Source organism: Halyomorpha halys, unplaced genomic scaffold (assembly GCF_000696795.3).
Source record: "Halyomorpha halys isolate HHAL.00 unplaced genomic scaffold, Hhal_1.1 Scaffold596.1, whole genome shotgun sequence".
Classification (NCBI taxonomy): domain Eukaryota; kingdom Metazoa; phylum Arthropoda; class Insecta; order Hemiptera; family Pentatomidae; genus Halyomorpha; species Halyomorpha halys.
Window position 1 is genome coordinate 980,924 of NW_027106269.1, and position 24,703 is coordinate 1,005,626.

Consider the following 24,703-nt stretch of genomic DNA (forward strand, 5'->3'; position numbering starts at 1 on the left):
CGCACTGTTATTATTTTGGTATTGGGTTTGGTAAATACCAATGCCAATACCAATAGATACCAAATTTTACCCCAACCATTTGGGAAAATTACAACTTTTTTACCCAGACTTTTACTATTTTAGTAGTAAGTAGCATATACACGAGCATATCAAATTTTCCTTATCTATCCATTAGTAAACAGCATTGGTATCAAATTGATACTAGTGTCCTTCCGGGTGAGTGACCATTGGTTTCCCCCCTTTTTTTCAGTTTTTGATGCCTGGGAAGAAGAAAATTTAAAATGAACAATCATTTGGACTGATCAATTTATATATCATATATATATATATATACTTATATATCATTTGGATTAATCCAGACGAATAGCAAGCCGTGTATACACTTTTGTTTGGCGACAGAAGGTATGATGATCCAGATTCCTCAGATGATGAGGATAGTGACACCGGTGTGTAAGAACAATTCAAAAAAAGAGGAGAAAATTCGGAAACTATTTTTAAGTTTTAAATTATATGAATACCTAGAACTTGGTATACTTGAAATAGTTTAGCAGTATAATAGTGAACCTACATAGAACTGAGTTCTAGTATTTTACTCTTGAATGTTACGTAAAATTAAAACCAAAAAAAAATCCTCTATTTCCCAGTTTTTTTTTTCTTTTTCATGTTTTCCGTCAATTTTCCATACCCAGTGCTCTTCAATCAAAAAAACTTATGAGGGTTTCTAGCTATGCAGAAGTTTCTTTTCAACGGACGAGTTTCCAAGCAGAAGAGATTTGAAACCATCCTACCGGAAGCCCGATAGGGTACAGCCGCCAGGCTAACCCCATCTGGCGGAATTGATGCCTGCCTATGATCAGACCTCTGCTTTGATTTTTACTTCGAAAAACAAATTAGGGGAAAAATTAAATAGAATTTTAAGCTAAAAAAATATTATGGTAAAAACAAGTTTGCTTTTCAAAACTTGATTTTAAATTTTAATCAAAATATGATAATTACAAGTTACCACAAACAAGGGCAATAAGTATTAGAGTTCCAAATATGAAATAATGAAAATCTGCACCGCTTTAAACGAAGGGTCAGGGGTTCAGTACTTTGTAATAAAGTACTATTTTCTGAACAACGGTTATGCAATGATTTTTTTACACTTGACCTTCAGATTTTTCGCTTTTAAAGGATGCGAACTATATGACCTTGAAGGGCTCTATCCGAACCCAAAGGGTTGACTCATGACAATGATGTGCATGCAAAGAAATAATCAAAATATCAAGAAAAAATTATAGTTTTGTTAGTGTGCTACAAAAAGAAAAAGGTTTAGAAAACATCAGTGATTTTTTTTTTGGTCTTGTCACTGAAGTAGTTGTCAGTAAATCAATCTTGTTTAAAATTAATTTCAACTAAAATTTAATGATATATTAATTGATTACATCTAATAATAAAAAGTTAAACTTAATTGCCTCACTCGCTTGTACAATAACAACCTTAGCAAAGTTGTTTTAAGGACAAAGTAATAAAAATCAAAAATGTAACAACTAACATTCGTCACTTTTTTTTTTAACATATACTAACCCAGCTATTAATATTTTCTTCTCCAATGTGTATTGAACGAAAAAGTCAATATCTTCAATATAATTTCAAGCATAACGTTAATCGAATATTTTTATCATATTTTACGAATGCCTGAGTAATTCTTGGAACTAAGAAATTTAATAATTAATTTATAATCTTAATATTTTTTTGAGACTGGTAATTTTTTAATAAATAATTCAAATTTTATCCATTATAGTCTCAAAACCTTTTATTTCTCTTATAAGTCCAACGTTTCGGCCAATCTGGCCATCTTTAGGGACAATCTACTTAATACAACTTTGAAACCATATAATTTAAACAACTCTAACTTCATGCAGGCTATTCTGCCCAGGTCAAAAACATCAATATCTAATTAGTCAAATATCACTTAAACAAAGTCAAAATCATTTATCAGCACACTATTCCTTAAACTTTTACCACAACAATACTTGTATTACAAGCAATTAATACTTGTTGTACAAGCATTGTTGTGGTAAAAGTTTAAGGAATAGTGTCTGCTGATAAATGATTTTGACTTTGTTTTAAGTGATATTTGACTAATTAGATATTGATGTTTTTGACCTGGGCAGAATAGCCTGCATGAAGTTAGAGTTGTTTAAATTATATGGTTTCAAAGTTGTATTAAGTAGATTTTCCCTGAAGATGGCCGAACCGTCGGACTTATAAGAGAAATAAAATGTTTTGAGACTATAATGGATAAAATTTGAATTATTTATTTAATAATTAAGTTCCTCGTTCATTATCCGACAAAGTTTTATTAATGTCGAAGATTATTGAACTTCGCAAAAAATATTTTTTTTTTTTATTTGCACTACTAATGTACAATGTGTATACCAAGTAATCAGGAAGGTGTCTTAGTATATACCTTATTGCAATAATTTGGATTTAGAACTATAATTATCAATACTAGAGACATTCAGAGGCAATATCGCAAATTAACGGTTGAGTTCAAGTTTTGAATTAAGTTTACTTGAATGGAACTCAGTTCGATTAACATCTAATCTTCCAACTTCGGGCATGGCCGAGATTGTATTATCAATTAACGCTGAAGTAGATGATAAAATTATCATTAAGATGAAGTTGATGAAACCTGAGATGAGCGTTAGGTATGTGCTCGAAGTTATGTAATTTTCTAATAAAAAGAAGTTAGTACATTTGTTGATGAAAAGTTGAGAACATTCTTTGTCGTGTAATTTGTTAAGATGTTCATGGATACTGGAGGGCCGGTTTGTGTATGTGTTAAAGATAAAAATGTAGCTACATGAAAAATTAATTCTTCCTGAATTATTTTTCATACAAAAACAATTTACTAATTGTCACTAAAATTCTGTGAGGAGTAGATGAAACTGATAGCACGGCTATTTAATTTGTTTTATGTCTCAGGGTTAAAAAATAAAATAACTGAAATTTATGGCCTGGAATGAGTTACTACGGAACCAAACACAACAGCAAAAGTGTTTAAACATTTCGCTTAATATATACTACTGAAAACGAAATAATGAAATAAACCTGCATAAATTAAAAAAAAAAACATGTTTTCAGAAATGAAGAGGAAACAAGCAAAAAAATAAATAAATAATTATAGAAATGAAAATAAGGGGTGTGATATAGGGAAGTTTTGTCGTTGAAGAGCATTTTTAATTTTAAAAGAAAAAAGTGACTAAAATCATTCTATCATTAATATATTATTCTATAGGTAATAAACAATACCGATATTTCATGTAGTGGCTTATTAAATGTGCTTTTATCAAATAATTATTTATTTCAGCGTCTTTGTTAATGTAATGTAAACATTAACATAGTTAATTCAATTAAATATTCAAGTTGATTACAAAGAGTAGAAAATGAGGCTTCTTTCTTCCAGAGCCTAGCACTGAATTTTTGTTATTTTATAATTCATATTTTTGGTTAGGACACAGCCCTGAATTATCTTTTGGCCGACATTTTTAGTTATCCAATTCCAGCACTGGATTATGTGTTGTTGTATTATTCATATGTTTAGTTAGGACACTTAAGGACATTTTCAGTTATACTAATCTGGCTTGAAATTAAATAAAGATTTGCTATAGGAAGTGTTCTTAAACCATGTTCGGAAAAAAACAGAAAGTCTGAAGAAAGATTTGAACAAAACACAACAAAAAGGAACGATTGTGTACAAAGCGGTGGAAGGAGAGGGGCACCTGGCCGCAGGACATGCTCAGTCGCTAAGCCGGCTTTCACCTCACGTAGCTCCGATTTCTCAACCGTTATTACCTCCTTTCCATATTTCTCTTCCCGACCCTAATATCTCCACCGATTCGAAAAAAATAAAGGGGAAAATAGCCTTCAGCGATTAAAGCGAGGATGCGCTTAAAGAAAGAGACTGCTGTAATGAAGAACAAAAAGATATTTCAAAGGACATGAATTTTCAACAAAAACTTTTAATACATACAAATCATATACCTAATCCGAGAGCCGGAATATAAAATGTCTTATTTTAAAGTTAAAGGTCCAACAGCATGGTTAGTATAATATAGCAATTAGTGTAGGTAAATGTATCTATGAGAAGATGCCGAGGGTGCGGTCAGAAAATTAATCAAAACTTATTTATTTATATCGACGTTTCGACCTGAATTTCAGGTCTTCGTCAGGGCTAAAAAGAAAAAAGAGATAACAACCATCACTCAGAAAAAACATTAAAATAAAGGAAAATAATAGACAACAAAATTGGAAATATACCTAACAATGTATTAAGTAGAAAGTAGTTGAGTGAGAACAATAGAAAATGAAATATACTATTATGATGAGTATTTTAGCATATTGTTTTACTCATCTATATAACTGTAAATTATTTTACTCATCTATATTACGTTCTTTCCAATTATATTGTATATTTCATTTTTCTTTCATACATTTGATTATGTTGATTGAAATCGTTTATTATTTTAGACACTACTTGCAAATCTTATTTTGTTAAGTCCATTACGAAAAATTTACATATTCTTCCTCAATTTCATTATGTTTATTTCCTCATTCCTTAACACTTTCTGTTTTTAATTTTTCATAATTTATTTTGCATATTCTTAATTTTATAATATTATATTTCAGTTTATATTGGTATCAGTCTACTACTATATACTTCTATTGTTATAAATCAACTACTTTCTACTTAATTCATTGTTATGTACAGTATTATAGTTATTATTCTCCTTCATTTTTGTGTCTCTCATAGTAATGGTTGTTATCTCTTTTTTTAGTCCTGATGAAGACCTGAAATTCTGTTCAAACGTACCATCCATCTTCTCCTTATATTAATCTACGGTCAATTGTTAACTCCTCGTTGTAAATGTATCTAGAATATAATTGTTAAATATTATATATAATTGAACTATTGTTTTGGGCTACCTTCACCTTCTGAATATTATATAATAAAATTGTCGTTATAAGATAAAAAGTACGTGGTAGTAGACTAATATTCCTCCTGCATCCTGATAAAACCTAAAATTTATTAATTAATTGATGGTAAAATATATGAATAATATAAAAAAACAATATAGCGCTTAATATAAAAATATATGACTGACTTTTGGCAGTAACTATAATTAATAATATTTTGACAATAAATTACTTAAAGTTTGCATTTTTTATTACATTAATTTTTATTTTATATATAATATTATCACTTTCTTGGGACAGATTTTTATTTTTTAAATATAATTTGTATCCAAGTTAAGTCTCAAAACACTCTTTATTATTTCTTTAAAATTCCGAGGTTTCGGCAAATTTGGTTATCATCAAGGACATTCTTAAATATAAATTTACACCGCACATCCAATAATTTAAAACTTAAGAATAGCCCGCAAAACTATTCTCCCCAGGTCATTAATTTCAGTAAATTACAATATTTTGTCACTTTTCCAATTAATTATGAAACTTCTAATTACAGATTTACTTAAACCTATTATCACTTGCTTATCACTATTCATATCATATTATTATCATATGATAATAGTGTTAAGTTAATCGGTAATTAAAAAAGTTTTATGACTTAAAGGGGGTGATTTTACTGAAATTAATGACCTGGAGAGAATAGCCTACAAAAAGTTTTTTTTTTTTATTATTGGATGTGAGGTGAAAATTTATATTTTACATGAAAATGGCCAATTTGACCGAAACTAAGAACTTTAAAAGAAATAATAAACAGTTTTTCGAGACTTAACTTGGATACAAATTAATTATATTTTATTATTATTACAAGTTATTTTTTCTCAGATAATTTTTTGAGTCTAAAATACAAGTTAGGTTCCATTATCAAATTTTGTTGAATACTTTGTGGCTTACATTATTAAAAGCTTTTGTAATGGATGTTCTAGTGAAATACTACTTTGTAAATACGTATTCCATTCTTCTACAATAAATGCTGGTAGCCCCGTATCTAGCAACTAATCCCCGCTGCTTTGCATGGTCCAGACCGATATCATTCAACAACTCTGGCAATAAATCTGTCTAGGAGTGCTTACGAGAATGACAATAAAGCTCTATTCGCTAGCAACATTTTTTCGTATTGCTTGACCGTTGTTCTCAGACGCTATGGACGAATGAATCTGCCTTCCCGGCACAATTGGACAAAATGCTCACTTCATCAATTTCAGTTTTCCAAAGGCATGCTGACCATACATACTTAGAACCATCTATACCTCTGCTTTCCAGCCTTTTTACCATTTGGAACCTCTTGAATTGTTCCTTTCTTACAACTGCTACTTTTGCTGTAAAAACCTTCAGCAATTATTATTTGACTCGATGTTTGTAACAATGCATTCACGCAGCAATTGAATAAGACAATAGTGGCCAGATTCTGACCAGTCTACTTTCTTTTTTTTTCACTTAACCTGGAACCAGCAATGGGTTAGAATCTAATTAGTTTAAGAAATGGCTAATTTTAGAAAAGCTTGATTATTAGTGGGATCGTTATTTGCATCTATATATAAATGGGATATGACCAGAAACTGGTTAAGTATTTTTATTCTTCATAAAACTCACAGAAAAACCTCGTGGTATGAATTTGTTTCTCTAAAATTTAATATCTTCCACGTAGGTAGCACACCCTTGGTTTATCTCAGTTAATCAAATTTACTCTCCAGTCATTTCCTTGGTATAGATTATTATCATTTTGAAACTGAGGTGTTCGTTGAGCTTCTAAATACATACTTGCGAAAGTACCAAATTTATTAAAATCTCGAAGGAGAGATATATAGGGTAATGTCTAAGTTTTGATAGGTGAAAACGCAGTCTATAGACTCAGGATACAGGAATTTTAATTAATGCAAATAGTGTATTGAACGATCATAATATCTCTGCCTTGCTTGAATAGTGGCATATCTCACATTTTGTTTTTTAAGCAATTCATAGGTTGTAAAATAGACTCGAATTGATTTATAACCACTCTTATATCTACAGGAAGTAGTATGACCTCAGTAAAGGGAGAAGCCGCGGTCCAGAGTACTATCTTTGGAATACGCCCAATTCTAAATTAAATCAAGGTTTTTTTTGTTGTGTCAGCTTCTAGTTAAGCAACAATATCAGTCCTTGAGTTTTAAAAAAATCATAGATATTAAAAGTAAAGTTGACAATTTTAAATAACATTAAATTAAAAAAAAATAATTGTTATTAAAAAAAATTAAATATTCATAATTGCTGATGGAAGAATTATGAGAGAAGCTGTAGCTAAAATCATGTATACAAAGGTGATTAGGGAAGCAAATGGTATGTATGAACGTTGAGCAAACAAGAGTAATGAGCCTCATTAGTGCTATCTCATGGCACTGAGCACAACAAACAGGGAGCTCATGTAGCTCAGGCCATTGTATATGTTTGGTCCAGTCCAGCGGTGCATAATTAAAACATTATGCGTTTAATTTTTAAACTGTTTTAATAGAAAATAACTAATTAAGAATGAGAAATAAATAAATCTATTTAAACATAGATACAAATAGTTATAAGTTAATTAAAACTATTTGAAAGTTAGTATTAACATGTATTTAACAAGTTTATATGATGATAAATAGATGAAACGGTTCTTTTTTTTAGTGACTATTAACCCAAAAAACTTGATTGTGAAAAACTTCAAAGTATGTGTTCCAGACACACAGATATGGAGGCAAGGAGGCCATAAATTTGGGAAGGGCGTATTGGTCTGGTATACAGATGGATCAGTTTAGCAAGGAAAAGCAGGGGCTGGGGTTGTAGGACCAAGCAATGGGAATATATCCAACTGTCGGTGAACCAAGAAATAACGGGAATAGAAAATATTAAAAACAATCCAAAAGGAAAAAAAACTGATTTATATAATATCAGAAAATTATATGATGCTTTAAAAGCAATAATGCCCTATAAGATAAAGTCAGGACTAGTCTGAAATTACTAAAGGAACTAGCCATAGGCAATGAACTGACCTTGATGTGGACTTCAGGACATGAGGGGATTGAAGGAAACGTGATGGCACACACGCTAACAAGGAAGAGATCAGAAATAATGCTAATTGGCTCTGACCCATATTGCATTATATCTGGTGCAATAAAAAATGTGCTTGACTCTTATGAACCAAAAGAGAAGGAAACATTCTGAACCAGTCGTGAAGCAGCCCAAGTTTTTTATTGAAATATCAATGTTCTACCTTAACCTTACCAGAAATGAACTGAGGACGATATCAAGGCTCCTCACGAGCCACTGCCAATTAAATAAATAAATGATTCTTAAGAAGATGAGGCTGGTGGAGGATTCCACTTATCGTCTATGTATAGAAGACGAAGAAAAGGCACAAGCACATTTTAAGTGAATGTGAAGCCCTTGCCTTCCGAAGACTATAGTACCTGGGACAGGACAGAGTGGAACCTGAAGATATTTCTAGAGCAAACCTAATAGAATTAATGAGCTTCGTAAGAAGCATGTGATATGGGATATCTAGTGGAAAAGAGGGGTGCAGAGTTTACAGACTACTAATCTTTTCACAGCAACAGAATATCACCTGAATTCTTATTCGAGCCAAAGAACGAAAAATAAATATATAAATAAAGCTCCAAGATTGCTATATTTGTAAATTGGATTTCTTATTGAAAATCAATAGCTTTTTTTTAGGAAAACTTTTCCAACTCCTCGAAAAAAAACTCAGATGATGAATGAAATGTATGAGAAAATAATTATTTTAAAAAAGTTATTATCAGGTAATTTTTATTCCAAAATTAGTTACTGATGAGTGAATCTAAATGAAATTAAACTAACATTTATGTTAAATCATTGAGATGAAATAAAAGTGCAGATTACTTATTGTGATAACAGGCAAATTTTTCTTTCATAACTAGAAATTTAAAGATTCTCGAACAGTAAACATTGTGTGCAACATTAATGTAGTATAATTTTTTTGAACATATACTAAATTTCGTTTATGCACACTTAATTCATATATTAAGTTTAATTATTGGTCCGTGATGCCGTTTCAATTAAAAAGATTGAAAAAAAAAATATTCTTAGCCTTTTTTTTCTGAATGAATTTAATGTCACCTCGCCAGCCACTGGTTTAACAATATAATATGTAATATAATAATATAAAAGTTTTTCTTTTATGACTAGAAAACTAAAGATTTTACGAAGTTGAAGATTCTATAAGGAATTTGATTATTCAAAATTGTCTGCAAAACTTGTGCATTATTTATGATTTTCAGCTTATTCGTGATAGCGCTAGAATTTCCCTCATAAGATCCCTGTCAGAACTTCAATCTTTGTACTAATTTCAAAAGAGATGGTGTGGAGAAAAGTTGGAAGTGGAACCAGGACATTCAGAATTTAATAAGAAAACAAAGAGGTCTAATAAGAATTGAATGTTGCTGGGATGGTGAGTTTATAATTCTACCGAAGGCATCTTAGTCCTAACGACTCTCCCTCGTAATAGGAGCTCTACTCTTCTTGTTTGGGTTCCAAGGGAGAAAAAAACTAAATGAAGTAAAACATTTCCTCTGCTAGTTTAAGTTTTAACTAAATTTCATGATTAGCAGCTCTGATATATTTTTATCCCCGCGCTTACAATGTTAGTATTTAGTTATATGCATAATGACTTTGGAGCCAACAAGATAAATGAAAAATTAGAGGAAAAAATAAAATAGTAACTGATAATTTATTTTAAAGAATGGTAAGTTGGTAATATTCGAATAATGTCAAATTTACACCGACATACTAATTAATTCTATAAATACAGATATGTGGACTTTATATAACTTGAAGTGATATGATAAGGAAAGGGAGAAAATGGTGAAATATTGATAATACTAGAATACACGTGCAACAAATGAATTTGTTGGAAGTACTTGACTTAACAATTGTGAGTCAGAACCTTGGTTTGGTTGATGGCATTTAATTCTGTTTATATAAATATGATTACTATTTGATAGAAATATGTAGTTAAAAATAATTAATATATTATGAAAAACATTGTTTAAGAAATCTAGAATAAACATACCATAAGCATTTTCAAACTTTGTTTATGGTACTTTAATAGCTCTTTCTGGAGATTTCCTTTATTCCACTTTGAGGAATAAATGTCTTGCTAGAAGGGCCAAATCCAATTCAAAATGTTTATTAGTCTGTAAAAGACTTTTATAACCTATTTTGTCCAATCATATACCACATTTCAGGGCGCTCTCAAGAATTATCCATTATTTTAGCCATGTTAGTCATTGTTTTATTTTAGTGTTATGATAAAAAATATAAATTTACTAAAATCTAGTCTTCTTTCTCACTAAAATTAATAATCTTTATGCTTAGTGATAACTGCGCATAATTTAATGAAATTTTTAATATTTCTGTTATTAATAAGCACATAAATGCTATAAATAATCTATTATTTATCTATATTATACTATTAAATTGATTAGGCACCAACTCAAGTAAACTCAATCAACCAATTCACCTTTTAATAAATATTTAAAATTCGCCATGATTAGTTCACAAAATATTTCGAATTCCAATAGGAATGGATTAAAAGCCAAAATGTGAAATGTTTATTGTCTGATCGATCTTATATTGCTTAATATCACTACTATTACCAAATCTTTGTTAGTATTGCTTAGTAACTTTTTGAAGTGAAATTTATATATACAATAATAATCCATTTTTGATTTATCCTATTTTTTAAATTACGCATTAAAAAATTAAAATAAAAACTTTTAGCAGAAATAAAAAAGCATACTAAGATTATAGGACCATCAGTTATCATGAAATTAACACACAGTTTGCTTGAGGGCTATACCAACAGATGGTATGTAAACAACGTTAATGACTAGGTAATCGAAGGTAAGCTACACGATTAGGTTTTAGCAGTGTTATCGCTCCTGACCAGGAATCTGTGAGGATCATCCCCATAACAGCACTTAGAGCGTGTGAAGGCATAGTCCACAAACTATTGTGGAAGAATAAATCAAGTTTTTAAACTTGCATTGCAATAGATAAAGGAATACTGAGTTTTAACCCTCTTCAGGATTCAGAATACATCAGACGTACATCGTAAATTAAAAGGCGTACATCATTCTTGGAGGCACCCCACAGTGGGCTCCAGCTCCGAAAACGTGATGGAAATTATTCCATGATTATTGTATAGTAACTTGTTTCTATATACCACAATTTATATACTACAAAACACCTTGGAAGGATATAAAGGGTCTTTCGTTACTTACGTGAACTCAAGCACTCCCAATGCAAGAGTACGTGTTTTATGCAACTATCACCTTGATATAATGGTTCCCAAAGAAGACCGTCGTCAGTTGCTTACCTTTGTTCTTACTTTCAAATCTTCTACATACCCCTGTCCTCTATTTGTATCACACCCCATCTTCTCATACTGCGTGTAAATATCTCCTTACGTTTGAGAATGTAATAATTTTCTATATTTTAGAAGAACGGTAAAATAGAGTAGTCGGAGAACACGTTAGGAAACAAGTTGTTTATATTACTTTGTAAATATTGATTGTGCATAGTAGTTTCTCTATTTTCACTCTCCATGTAAAGTAAATGAAGTGCATCTTAAACCGCATTGCAATTTCAATTCTATAACTCACCTCGTATGACGAATTATATAGTGTTGGGGATAGCATGTTTTCTGGTATGATTAACGCATTGAGTTATTATAGGTAAAAATGTTTTTTCTTTTCATAATCTACAAAAACCTTCACACGAATGAACAATTATGGTGGTTTTAGCAACCATAATCAAATTGATTAGCTTGCAACTAGCGTGAAAGTCAGCGCAGTGAGGAAACGGAGAACCTGTGACAAATATATAAGGCTTATAAAGTGAATAACACCATATGCTCGGAAATAGATATATTTAGCTCCTACTTTCTTTACATAAAAATGTTAAACTGAGATATATGTAAAAATTCAATTTTTATTGTATACATGTTGCTCTGTGGCAAACCGTGAATATATCAATTGTAGTTCTCTAACCGTTGTGTACTTGGTCTAACGCCCAGTGGTCACAGTTGGCAGTTGGTTAGCTGTCAAGCTTTGTTGAGTTGTTTGTTCTCATTACAGTAAGAACGTTTCATGTTATTTAACCGTAACTAATAAAACAGTAGGAACAGTAAAAACATTTTATTTGTGTCCACCATCCCCGCGTTCAACAAAAAAGAGAGTTGTTTTATCATTCCTAAACAATGCCCAATTCTGGTGTTCGGAAAGTATACGATCTACAGGATTTACAGGAAGTATGGACAACGACCTTCCGGTAGTTCGAGGATCTTATTTTGGGTTGAAAGATGGCCATGGGTCTAGTCTTGAAGGCTGAAGAAGAGGAGAACAACCAATAGGAAGGGTACCAGAAGAAATTAGCAATCCTTTGCCGGTGATTCAAGAAGAGTGCGTATACATTTATGCTACGAATTTTTTTTATTAATAAATATTGAGTCATTTGCAGTAGTGTATTGGTAACCATTCGTGAGTAATATCTCACTACTGCAAACGCTAGAATCAACCAGAAGGTCCGAGAGGCTTGAGACTAAATAAATATATTTTTAATTATGTATTTTAAATCTCACTTACCTGTGGGTAGTCGCCCTCGGAAGACAGATGCTGGAAGTGCATGAAGTAGGTCCTTCCCCCTGACGCCGAGTGGAGGTGGCCCAGCCTGATGAGGGGAGAGACTGTGTGGCCATCGGACAGCACTTCCAGGGTCGCGTCCCGCACGGACAGGGGGTTCTGGGTAGGCCGCTCCCAATCCGTGTATTCGTTCTTCAGCGTCGAGAAGATCTCATTAAGGTGGAAGAAATAGGAGTTTCGAACGAACGTCCTTAGGATCCTGTCAATAGATAGATGACAGCCATGTATAAGTTAAATAACATTTGTATTGTTGTAAATTAAATTACTGCTAATGGTCCTCACATTGTTACAATTGAAAGGTTCCAAAGGTATAACATCTAAAAATACATGGAACCTCAAAAAAATCTTTAACAACAGTTACCTCACTTCTAGCTGAAGAGGCGCAGGAACAAAAATGAATAAAACTATAGATAAAACTAGGATATCACAAATTGTAATTGGTTTATTTTGAAAATGAACTGTGTAACAGAAAGAAATTTCAAAATATAAATTACAAAAATCGATTTTAGATTGATTGTGATTCCCATGAAGATGATAATGGTCCATAACGATTCATTTGACAAAAGAATTTCATAATAATAAGTACATGCGTAGTTAAATACTCCTAAATCTGGCCATGAATTATAATGCCTTAACCATATTTCCATTATTAATTCATCTTCTAACCTTTCACTCTTAAACTTTCACATTAATTCGTTCCAGTTCTAGCTTTCTGAATTCTAATCCAACCCCTTTTTATTTTTCACTTCAATAGCCCTTAGTAAACAAACCGCCTATAGGACGAAAAATGCATTCGAATGTTCTCAAGCAGGATCTTGTATTATATGGTTCGATGGCTTCACGATGAGGTTTTCGCTAGAAATAGAGACCTGGCGTCTCATTCAATTTTCAAAACTTTCTCGGATCCCACATATCTAAATTCAACATGATTTAATAATTCGTGACCGGTTCAAGATTGGTATGAGTTCATAAAACTATATTTCATCACATTCCTGATTTTGTAATATTTTTTTGGAAACTAACTTGTAAATATTTTTAACTTTAGATGTTTCATTAGATTATAGTGATAAATGTTAGATAACAAGCGCAGCAACTGACTTTAGTATAGGACTTAACTATCCAAAGCAGTAGGAAAATGCAACGTCATATCATTTTTATGTTTAATCTTTTCACTTTTTAAGGACTGATACACTCACAAAAAAATATTTAAAAAACTTTTTGCAGGCTATTCTGCCCAGATAACTAGTTTCAGTTAAAATTACCCAATAGTGTCACGCTTTCATAATATTAAAACTTTACACTGCAATGAAGGTTATAAATATTGTTATGATAGCAAGGTGTATCAGTGTTAAATGTATTATAATTAATAGTTCTAATATTAATGATAGAGTATAACAGTATGGTAATTTTCACCGAAACTAATGACCTTGGCAGAATTGCCTGCAAATGGTTTTTAAAATATTTTATGTGAATGGTATGTTATGAATGGTGAATGGTAATGGTTATGAAAAATTGGTATTTAAGATTATCCTCGAGGATGGCCGAATTGGCCGAAACGGTTGACAATGAGGAAATAAAGAATTGATTTTATTAAAGAAATATTTTTATATTCATCCAAAAATGTAATTAAAATTTTGTTGTCTATAGATATGGAATTTTTATTGTGAACAAAGAGAGTAGAATATTCTTAGCGTAAATTCGGACACATATCACAAATGAAGATTTTTATTTTGTTTAGCATATTCCATTGATTGTAGCGTAGACTGGTTTGTTTTTTGCAGCGTTGGGCCAGCCTGTAGAATGACAACAGTAGAGAAAGAAACACCAGGCTACGGTAAAATCTCTGGAACAAGTCCAAATAAAAAGTAAATTAAAACTTATTTATTTATTATCCGAAAAACGTTTCGGGCTCTTTTGCCCATTATATTAAAACCTTTTCTTTTGTTAAATGTACTACTATTCACTATTCAATCAACTTATTTAGTTATTTAACAAGTTAGTTTGTCGAGTGCAGGCTTCTCATGGACTTAATTGAACCCTAACACTATATATGCTGAAAATGAGAGAAGAAATGAGAGTGTAAATTGATATTCTCAGGTATTAATTCGTTCGCAAAAGTGTTAGGTAACGCTTTGTTGTGAAAATTCACTTTCAGGTATTGTTTTGTTGTTCTAAAAACATTAATTAGTTCCTAGAAAACCTTAATAGGACCAACCCAGAAAATTTTTAAATATACCAGCCTGTCTCCTGCCTTTTCTTGTGTAACAACATCAATATACTCATATCCATAACATTATTGATATTTTAACAAGGTATAAACAGACAGTGGAGAATCCAGAAGTTTTTTTCCGTTGTCATATTCTATCCTAGTTTTTTTTTGTTTAGTGGCGCCAAACTTCATTGGTCATCAACGCCATTTGTATTCTATTTAATTTTGCTTATATTCGTTTAATTTTATTTAGTTTTTTATTTGATTATTAATTTATTTTATTAATTTTGATTATTAATTTTATTTATTTATTTTATTATTATTATTTTTTTCTTCCGTTCAATGTTATATTTTATCAGTAAATGTTGTGATTTTAGAAACTGAAACACTAATTCTATTGTTTTATCATCATCTCCAAGGGTTTTTGAAATATCTGAGGTTAGTCCTAAGCTATTGAGGTGTGGTGTGAAATATCGGCATTGTTGGAAAATATGGCTTATTGTCAGATTATTTTTGCAGTTCGGAGGGGTTTCTTTTGAAATAAGATAGGAGTGGGTGAGCCTCGTGTGACCTATTCTCAGCCTGGTCTACTGAGTCTACCTCCTCCCTACGGCATTTGTGACTGGAGATACCCCAGGGCTTGATATCATTTTTAATAATTTTTAATTTACTCATTCTATCCTAATTATCGGCTCGAACCGAAAGAAAAGAAAATATAGTACGGTGCGCGCATGACATAATTTTCACTAATTATTCATAGATATGACCCAATGTATTGTATAGATTGGTTGCCTTTTGTGATTATAAAAAAAAAAAATTGTAACAAATAATTTTTATTTCTCTGTTGCGATGAATTCCTATTTTATAATTCCTTGGGGTGAAAATAACTAATATAAATCTGGCTCCTGAAAAGAATACGACAGATAAAAGAAGTAATGCAGTCGGTAACGCTCGTCTGGTGAGAATAAGACTAATTTGTAGACCATTTAATTCAGACGAGTTTATCAAAATCGTTAGAGTCGTTTTTGAGAAAATGATGTCTATAATGTGGTAGTTTCGTACCCGCCTAAAATAACTTTTTTATATAACAAGAAACACAGGTAATTTGCGAAACAAAGTTTTTATAACCTCAAAAGATGTATTTCTGTCGAAATTTTTCATGATCAAAATAATATAAAATAAAATAATATATATATACATATATCGGATAGGCGGTAAGTAGTAGTCAAAACAATTGATAGATAGTGAACGTATCACTATGAATGTATGTATGTTACTATTGTTAGTAACTAAATGTATATATGAATGGGGTTTGACGTTGATGACCGGATGTTGATGATTCAAACTGTCGTATTCTTTTCAAGAGCCAGATTTATATTAGTTACCTCCACCTCAACAAACTATAAATTTTTTCTTCTAGTTCGAGCCCATAATTAGGATAGAATATGGCAACGGGGAAAAAACTGCTGGATTCTCTACTTTCTGTATATACCATGTTAAAATATTAATAATGTTATGGATATATTGATGTTGTTATACAAGAAAAGGTAGGGGGCAGGCTGGTATATTCAAAACCTTTCAGGGATGGCCCTATTAAGGTTTTCTAGCAACTAATTAATGTTTTTTCGGAACAACAAAACAATACCTGACAGTGAAGTTTCCCAACAGAGCATTACCTAACACTTTTGCAAACTAATTAATATTCTAAGAATATCAAATTACATTCTCATTTCTTCTCTCGTTTTTCAGCATATATAGTGTTAGGGGTTTTAATAAGTCCATGAGAAGTCTGCAATGGAAAAACTGACTTGTTAACTAACTAAATAAGTTGCTTGAATAGTGAATAGTAGTACATTCCACAAAAGAAAAGGTTTCAATATAGTGGGCAAAAGCGTTTTGGGCTCTATGTTGTTCCGATAAAATAATAAATAAATAAGAAAAAAATAGAATAAAGTTTTAATTTATTTTTTATTTGGACATGTCCCAGAAATTTTACCGTAGCTTGGTGTTTCTTTTTCTACTGTTGTCCTTCTACAGGCTGGTCCAATCAATGGAATATTCTAAACAAAATAAAAGTCTTCATTTGTGATATGTACCCGTATTTACGCTAAGAATATTCAACTCTCTTTGTTCACATTTGAATAAAAATACCATAGTCAACAAAATTTTAATTACTTTTTTGGGTAAATAAAAAAAATATTTCTTAAATCAATTACATCCAAATTAAAGCCTAAAAAACATTCTTTATTTCCTCCAAAGTCAACTGGTTCGGCCATTTAGACAATTGGCCTCTAGGACAATTTTAAATAACAATTTATATTCACATCAAATATTTAGATAAAATATTATTTCGGTTAAAATTACCATATCGTGCCACTCTATCATTAATATTAAAAATTTTAAGTATAATCAATTTAACTCTATTACACCTTGCTATCATAACAATATTTGTAACCTTCCTTACAACAATTCCTAGGAATGTTTCAATATTGATAATAGTGTGACACATTAGGATAATTTAAACTGAAACTAGTGACCTGGGCAGAATAGCCTGCAAAAAGTTTTTTAAATATCTTGTGTGAGTGTAAGTATATATATATATATATATATATATACATCAATTTACACTATATTTTTCCATATACACATATATTTTGTATATAAATATATAACAAATGGTACAGTGATCGATACCTGACCCGTAATTCAATGTGTTTAGTATGTGAGATGTGAAGCAGGACTCAGGCAATATTGTGGCTAATTAAGGTCCTGTTTTCGTTGTGGATCTGTCCCACCTGACAGCAGAATGTAGATTGGTCGGCGATGCTGTAGAACGGGACATGTACTATTTATTGAGTGACTACCAGAAGATTTAAATATATATCTTTTATAAAGTCGCAAAACAAAAACAAAAATAATGTTATTATTGATCAGAATACGAATTTACGTTTTCGTCTTTTGAAGGAAGATTCCAATTTTATTAAACCTAGTTTAGTTAAATAAAATTATAAATTTTCTTAAATTTAGGAACGTGACCATATGATTGAACGTCTTTCGCTCAATTTTCAGACCCATAGAAACAGATATTATCACATAAATAACACTCTCCATGAGCCGGTATATGTATGTATATATATATGCCTTTTCTTTGTTCCAGGAGGTAAGAAAAAAAATCCATAACCATATTCATCACTAACCTAAGCAATTTATGCTTTAAACTGTTTTTGACGATGATGGATGGAAAAAATGTGAAATTTGATTATGTAAATGAAAACGAGAAAATAAGTTAATTATAATGCAGAATATACAAAATAAGGAAAAATTTTATTATTCTCTAGATAGATACCGGTGCAGTAACTTCATGTCTATGACTAAGCATGTAGGTCATCTAATGGCTTAAAATAACTCCTGATTAAAACTCAAAATAATTTAAACATTGACGTTATTTTGAAATTTAAGATCACCATCAAAGGGTTAATGTTTCAGTGAAATATACACACACCATAAAACTGGTTGCGTTTTATAATAACGAAAATCTTAGATCCGTTTAGAACAGTATTTCTTATAGTGCAGTTCAGACAGGAAACTGCACGTCTATTTCGACTTTTACAGCACTTATAGACAAACGATCTAAACTTCCAATTCATTACAAAAGGTTGATCTACATGACTGTAATTAGGCCAATCTGGACATATGGAGTTGAGATTTGGGGCTCCACTAAATCTTCGAATTCCTCTCGTATCCAATCATTGCAATCCAAAATCCTTCGTAAAATCCATAATGCTCCTTACTTTGTAACAAATAAAATCATACATAAAGGCCCGAACCAGATATCACTCCTTCCATTATAAACCCCCAAACAACCCAAACCCACTAGTCTCTAACCTTGCTTCCTCTTCCATTCCTGAGAATTCTCCGAGGCGCCTGACAAGAAGATGGCCACGAGACCTGCTAATGGGTGGTTTCTCTACACGCCTACACTCCAATTTAACTGAGATCAGATTTACTAAATTTATTATTATGTAGAGTTTTAAATAGTAATAAATAAATATTAAAACAAAAAAAAGTTAAATTGAAACCCAATCTAATATATCCCAATATTTAGTATATCAAGAATGAAATGAAATCTGTCGAGAAAAAAGAGTTAAGGACGATCAATAATATTTTCCAAATTCAAATGAGCGCGGTGTTCATCTTCATTTTGATTAAGTGGCATGAAGTAAGATTAATAAAGTAAGGTAAATCCAGTTATTGTAACAAACTGTGTTGAGAGCAATATACAAAATGCAATAAATCAGTGGGAGTGTAGGTGGGACGGTGGATGGATAAAATGAACCGTTTCTGCTGACTGGCTATATGTATGGTGATCCGTCCTTGCCCAATGAAATATTAATGAATCGCATTTCAATAAATCATTCCTGATTTGAAAGCTAGCTGTAATGGAAATATGTGAATGCCTCGCGCCAGTCAAACACACTTTGATCAGTTCCCTAGGGCGAATATTTCACGAATACAAAATGGCCAGGTAGGAACCGAAGAGATCGGCAATATACAGGATGATTCGCTTCAGAATTCAGAATACATCTCGGGATCCATGTTGCATTTAATATTTACTCTACGATAAATTAAATAGATTTGAATTGCGCTCCAACTCATAAATTACTTTGGTTATTTTTTCTCAATAGACAAAAGATAAGTAAACAGCGGTATTAAGAAACATTCGTTATGGAAATCGAGATGAAAGCCGGGTAAAATAGTATTTAGATGTCTCCTATTCTGATAAGTGTTATTCATATAGCTTTTTTTTTTTTTTTACGTTCATTTACCTTTTTATCAAATATATTGTAAGGAGGAGTGTTGTGTTTATGAAGAATTTAAAATTTGGGTTTTCAACAAAAATATATGTAAAAAGTCCAAATAACTAAGTCTCGCATAATTATCTGTTTGTTTTGAGTTATTAGTTATAAATGACACATTTCCAAAGGCTATCTAGCTATAAAAGTAGATAAATATGATAATTTCATTCTATTATGTACAGAAATATAATAGATATTCTTTTTTCACTTTCGGAGAATTCCTTAAATATGAATTTTCATAACAACCTATTACAGATTTTAAGGTCCTCTGAATTTATATAACAAAGTCCCATAAAATGTGTGTGTAAAGTACATAGTATGGAGAATTATTGCGAAAATATATAGATGTATAGGTTGCAAGGTGCTCTGAGTGCTATTTACCAAATATTAGACCTTAAGATTTATATTTTAATAAGAAAGAAAATGTTAGAACAACAATGTAATATACTTCTAGCAAAGAAGGAATAGCTTCGCTAAGTAATAGGGAGAAGGAATAGTTTAGCTAAGCAATAGGGAGAAAGAATAGCTTAGCTAAGTAATAGGGAGAAGTAATAGCTTAGCTAAGTAATAGGGAGAAGGAATAGCTTAGCTGAGTAATAGGTAGACGGTATAACATAGCTAAGTAATAAGGTGAAAGAGAAGCTTAGCTAAGTAATTAAGGGAAGGAATAGCTAAGCTAAATAATAGGAAGAAGGAATAGCTTAGCTAAGTAACTAACTTTACTTATAGTGGTTACACACTGACAGTGAATGAATTGGATTATAGATGGGAGATATGTAAACGAAAACAGGGAGGTGAATGGCCACGATGGACTGTGAGAAGGGATTTAAATTAATCAATCATATTTGCAGATTCATAGGGGATCAGAAAGGGAATTTCAAAGCGACCAATTATGTTTACAGATTCAATGGAATTTGAAGGAACCTATCGTGTTTGCAGGTTCATTGGGCAATACAGAAGGAATCGATCAACTAGTAATTATCACGCATTATGGAAACTCAAGTATGGTATTTCAGTATTTTAAAATTTCCTTCTTTTCTGAGTATAAGTTATTCATATTGTAACCAAATAGTAACTAGTATATAAAAACAGCTTTTCATATTTGCATTATGTAGTAATGCTTCTTCAAAGAAGTCACGCTTCTTGAAGACCGAGCTCCAGCATTGCTTTAAAGTTTTTAAAGCATTGCAGGAGCTCTACTGAAATAAACGTATTTTTTTTTATATTGTCGGAAGATAGTCCTGATGGCAGTCAATAAGGATATCAAAATAGTAAAAGAAAACTATTTATTGCTAACCAACGTTTGACAATAATAAACTTCGCAGGGCTTAATGAAAAGCCAAGATATAAGGTGTGATAAAATTCTAAATACAGACCTAGATTAATAAATTTTAGAAGACTACTTTTTATAAATATTTGTAAATATAGTTATAATGTACTTAGAACTTTTATTACAGCTGGTTGTATTTATTAGTAACTTGTTTCCAGTCCACCTACATATATACTTCCTTATATTGTTATTATTTCTTTTTTATGCACTTTATAAACATAACAATTGTCAATTCTATAACGTTTCTATCTTGTTTTTTTCATTTTGCCTTAACGAAGCCCAGCAAAGTGGGAGGAAATATTCCTTAAGATTAAATAGTTTTCTTGACCGCCAATAGGACTATCTTTCTTCAATCTACTACATACGTTCAACTATCTTCTTCCAAGTTTTTTTTTTACAATATTTCAAAAAATGGGCAACAATGTGGATAGAGTCTATATTGGAAAAAGATACACAAAAAGAATTACACTAGAAAGAAGAAACTTGAATTTGATTTTTGTAATAGTCAATCAAAACTTCAATAAAATTAAAGTTGTAATTACGTTTGAATTCATTGTAATGAGCCTCTTTTAATAAAGGTTATAAGTAGTTGTGAGCTGTAATTCTAAATGTCAATATTGATAACATTTATATTGCTACAATTGGATACTAGAATAAAGAGATTGACTGACATTAAATATAAACCGATTGTAGACAAACAATCTCTGAATATTCAAACAGCCTTCAACATTTATTTGCTTATAATGTATTAAATATATAACCCTGCTTAATTTTCACCACTGGTGTATTTTCCACATAGGGTTAGAACTTTTTTAGAAGTGTTTTACCTATAACCAACAAACAGCTCTGTAATATTGCAACTATAATGAGGTTCGTGGTTTCCCAACGCCTTGAAACAAGTATTTCTGCCATTATTAATGTTATATAACCGGATTGTATATTAAACTTATTAACCTAGCGTTGCACAGTGGGCTGTACATAAAATCTAGTGGAGAAAAAGTTAATGTAAATGCATTAAATAAGTTCTTAGGTAAAAATGACTTGTGATTAGTTGAAATATAACCATTATAACATATGGAAAATGGCGTGAATTTTTTGAATAATTTTAAAAACGTTAACTTTTAATTTAATAAATAGAAACAAGCATTGAGATCCCATAGACTCTTCCTGAACGTATCGCTGCTTTGCTTGAATAGTATCACAACTGGAAAAAAAAAGTTTCGAATTTATTTTGAAATGGATATGTTCCAAATATGTTAACGTAGACTGACGTTTCTTTGTCAACAATGGTCTCTCAATAGGCTATCCCAAAGGCTTAAGGATTTTCAATAAGTAACCCAAGTCTATATAATACGTAAAATACGAAATAAACTATATTTATTGTATCAGATGTGCTATTATTCATGCAAAACAGAGACATGTGTCTATAATTTTATTTCACCAGTGAACATTTAATTATTTTTTATGTGTTCCCTAAAATTGTATTTTATAACCCAAGTTTCAGCTTATATATATAGCTTATATTTATGTATATATTGATATAATCAACAATTTTTTTTTGCAAAATATAAAACTATTTTTTTACTTTTATTTGCATTTTGCTTTCCGGGGTAAATGATCTTGTAAAATTTATCTTTTGATAGCATACAATCTGTATTATAATGTTTTCCTTCCAACTAAGCTCAAATAATATTGACCTAAAAAAAAAATCATTCTTTTACATCGACTTTTGTTCCACTTACTTGTTCAGTTGATAATGACAGACTTAGTATTGAGGAGACATATATAGTTTGATGAGAAAAGTCCTAGTTATATTGGGTTTATGTAGAACATATTTTCAAATCAAGTACCAAAAAAACATTTTAATAAAGGCTAAATTATGTTAATTAGTTCTTCATATAGCCCAATTTTTTCGTCAATAAAATCAAATAATTATTAATTTTAATTTATATAAATAAACAATTTTTTTTGCACCATAAAAATATAAAGGAATATCTGAGAAAGTACAATCTTGATGATTCAATTTGGTTATCAGAAGCATTCTATGAATTGAGTCGTAAGAATTATTTCCATATTTAAGTGTTTATTAAGAATAATTATTTCTTTGTCTACGAATTCACATTTTTTTTTTATGTTTTAATGAAATTAATTGAAATTAACATATCAGGTTAGTGCCAGTAAGCATCAGGTAGTTGCAAAAAGCATCAATTTTTATTGTCTATAGGAGATTTTAAATTCATTAAAGTTAGATATGAAATATATAACCTTTTCTCATTCCACATACCGTTTTATTTGCCAGACTATTTGTATGACATCAAATATCTCTGTTGACATCCTGCAGAAACTCAATTTGGAGAAAAATGTTTTACCATCTTTACTATCGTACTCGTGGTAAAATCAACAAGGAATGTATTGTAATGTTATCTTTCTATGATTTATTCCAATATTTTGATAGCTTGGGTAAACGTAAAAATGTCATTTTCTGTCGGAATTTCTCTTTTAAAAACTATTACATCACAATCACAATTACAAATATTACAATCACTAACGTATTATTCTTTATTTAAATAATTAATAAACTATCAGTAAATTTACTCTTAAATTCATGTTGCATTTAGATTTAGAAGAAAAACAGTTCCATTTTATCGAGAGAGGAGAAAAAAAAAAGCAGAAAAATAGCCGGAAACATTCCTCTTTTTTGATATACACTTCTGATCAGAATTGTTGCACTACCACACGATGTTGAGAAAATTTAATATATTTTGGAATGATATGAAACGAAATTAAAGTAGCTTTTTCAACAACAAACGTACACAAAATATTTTTAAAATACAATTTTAGGGAACACATTAAGAACAGGAACACATAGATAAAATTATAGACACATGTCTCTATTTTGCATGAATAAAGGCACATCTGACACAATAAATATATTTTATTTCGTATTTGACGTATAATATAGATATATTGATGTATTATATAGACTTAGGTTACTTATTAAAAATCCTTAAGCCTTTGGGACAGCCTATTGAAAGACCACAAAGAAGCATTAGTCTACGTTAACATATTTGGAATATATCCATTTCAAAATAAATTCGAAACTTTTTTTTTCAGTTGTGATACTATTCAAGCAAAGCAGCGATAAGTTGAGGAAGAGTCTAAGGGATCTCAATGTTTGTTTCTATTTATTAAATTAAAAATTAATCCAAAAATTAACGTTTTTAAAATTATTCAAAAAAACACACCGTTTTCTGATTTCAGGTACTTTTTAAATAATGCCTGATTTGACTATCTTAAATCTCCTCTTCCTGTTTTAAGCAAATATTTCAAATGTAATATAGGACCGTCAGTCTAGGTGTCTCCACTTTTTCAATTCCGGGAAAGCTGGGAAGGATTCCTTCTTATTTATTTATTTTTTTTGATGTTGTGATCTTCTCTTGTGAGATTGTGACATCCACATCGACCAATACTAGCTAAAAGTGTTTGTATTAATAGTAAGTAATACCCCTAAGGCTACCCAAAGGAGGAGAGGGTATTTCACGCTGTCTTCCAATTTTGGCCACCTTTGTAATGTTACTTGAGTTAACTAACTTATGTCTCC

At 30.7% G+C, this 24,703-nt stretch overlaps 1 protein-coding gene across 1 annotated transcript in view; it reads right to left on the reverse strand.

Moving 5' to 3' along the window:
• Positions 1–24,703, reverse strand: part of LOC106684632 (neuroligin-4, X-linked) — a gene marked incomplete at its 5' end in the record, with an annotated part of 248,080 nt that overhangs the window by 180,703 nt on the left and 42,674 nt on the right. The window contains 1 exon segment of the mRNA XM_067044636.1: positions 12,651–12,906. Coding sequence (XP_066900737.1) covers positions 12,651–12,906 — 256 coding nt within the window.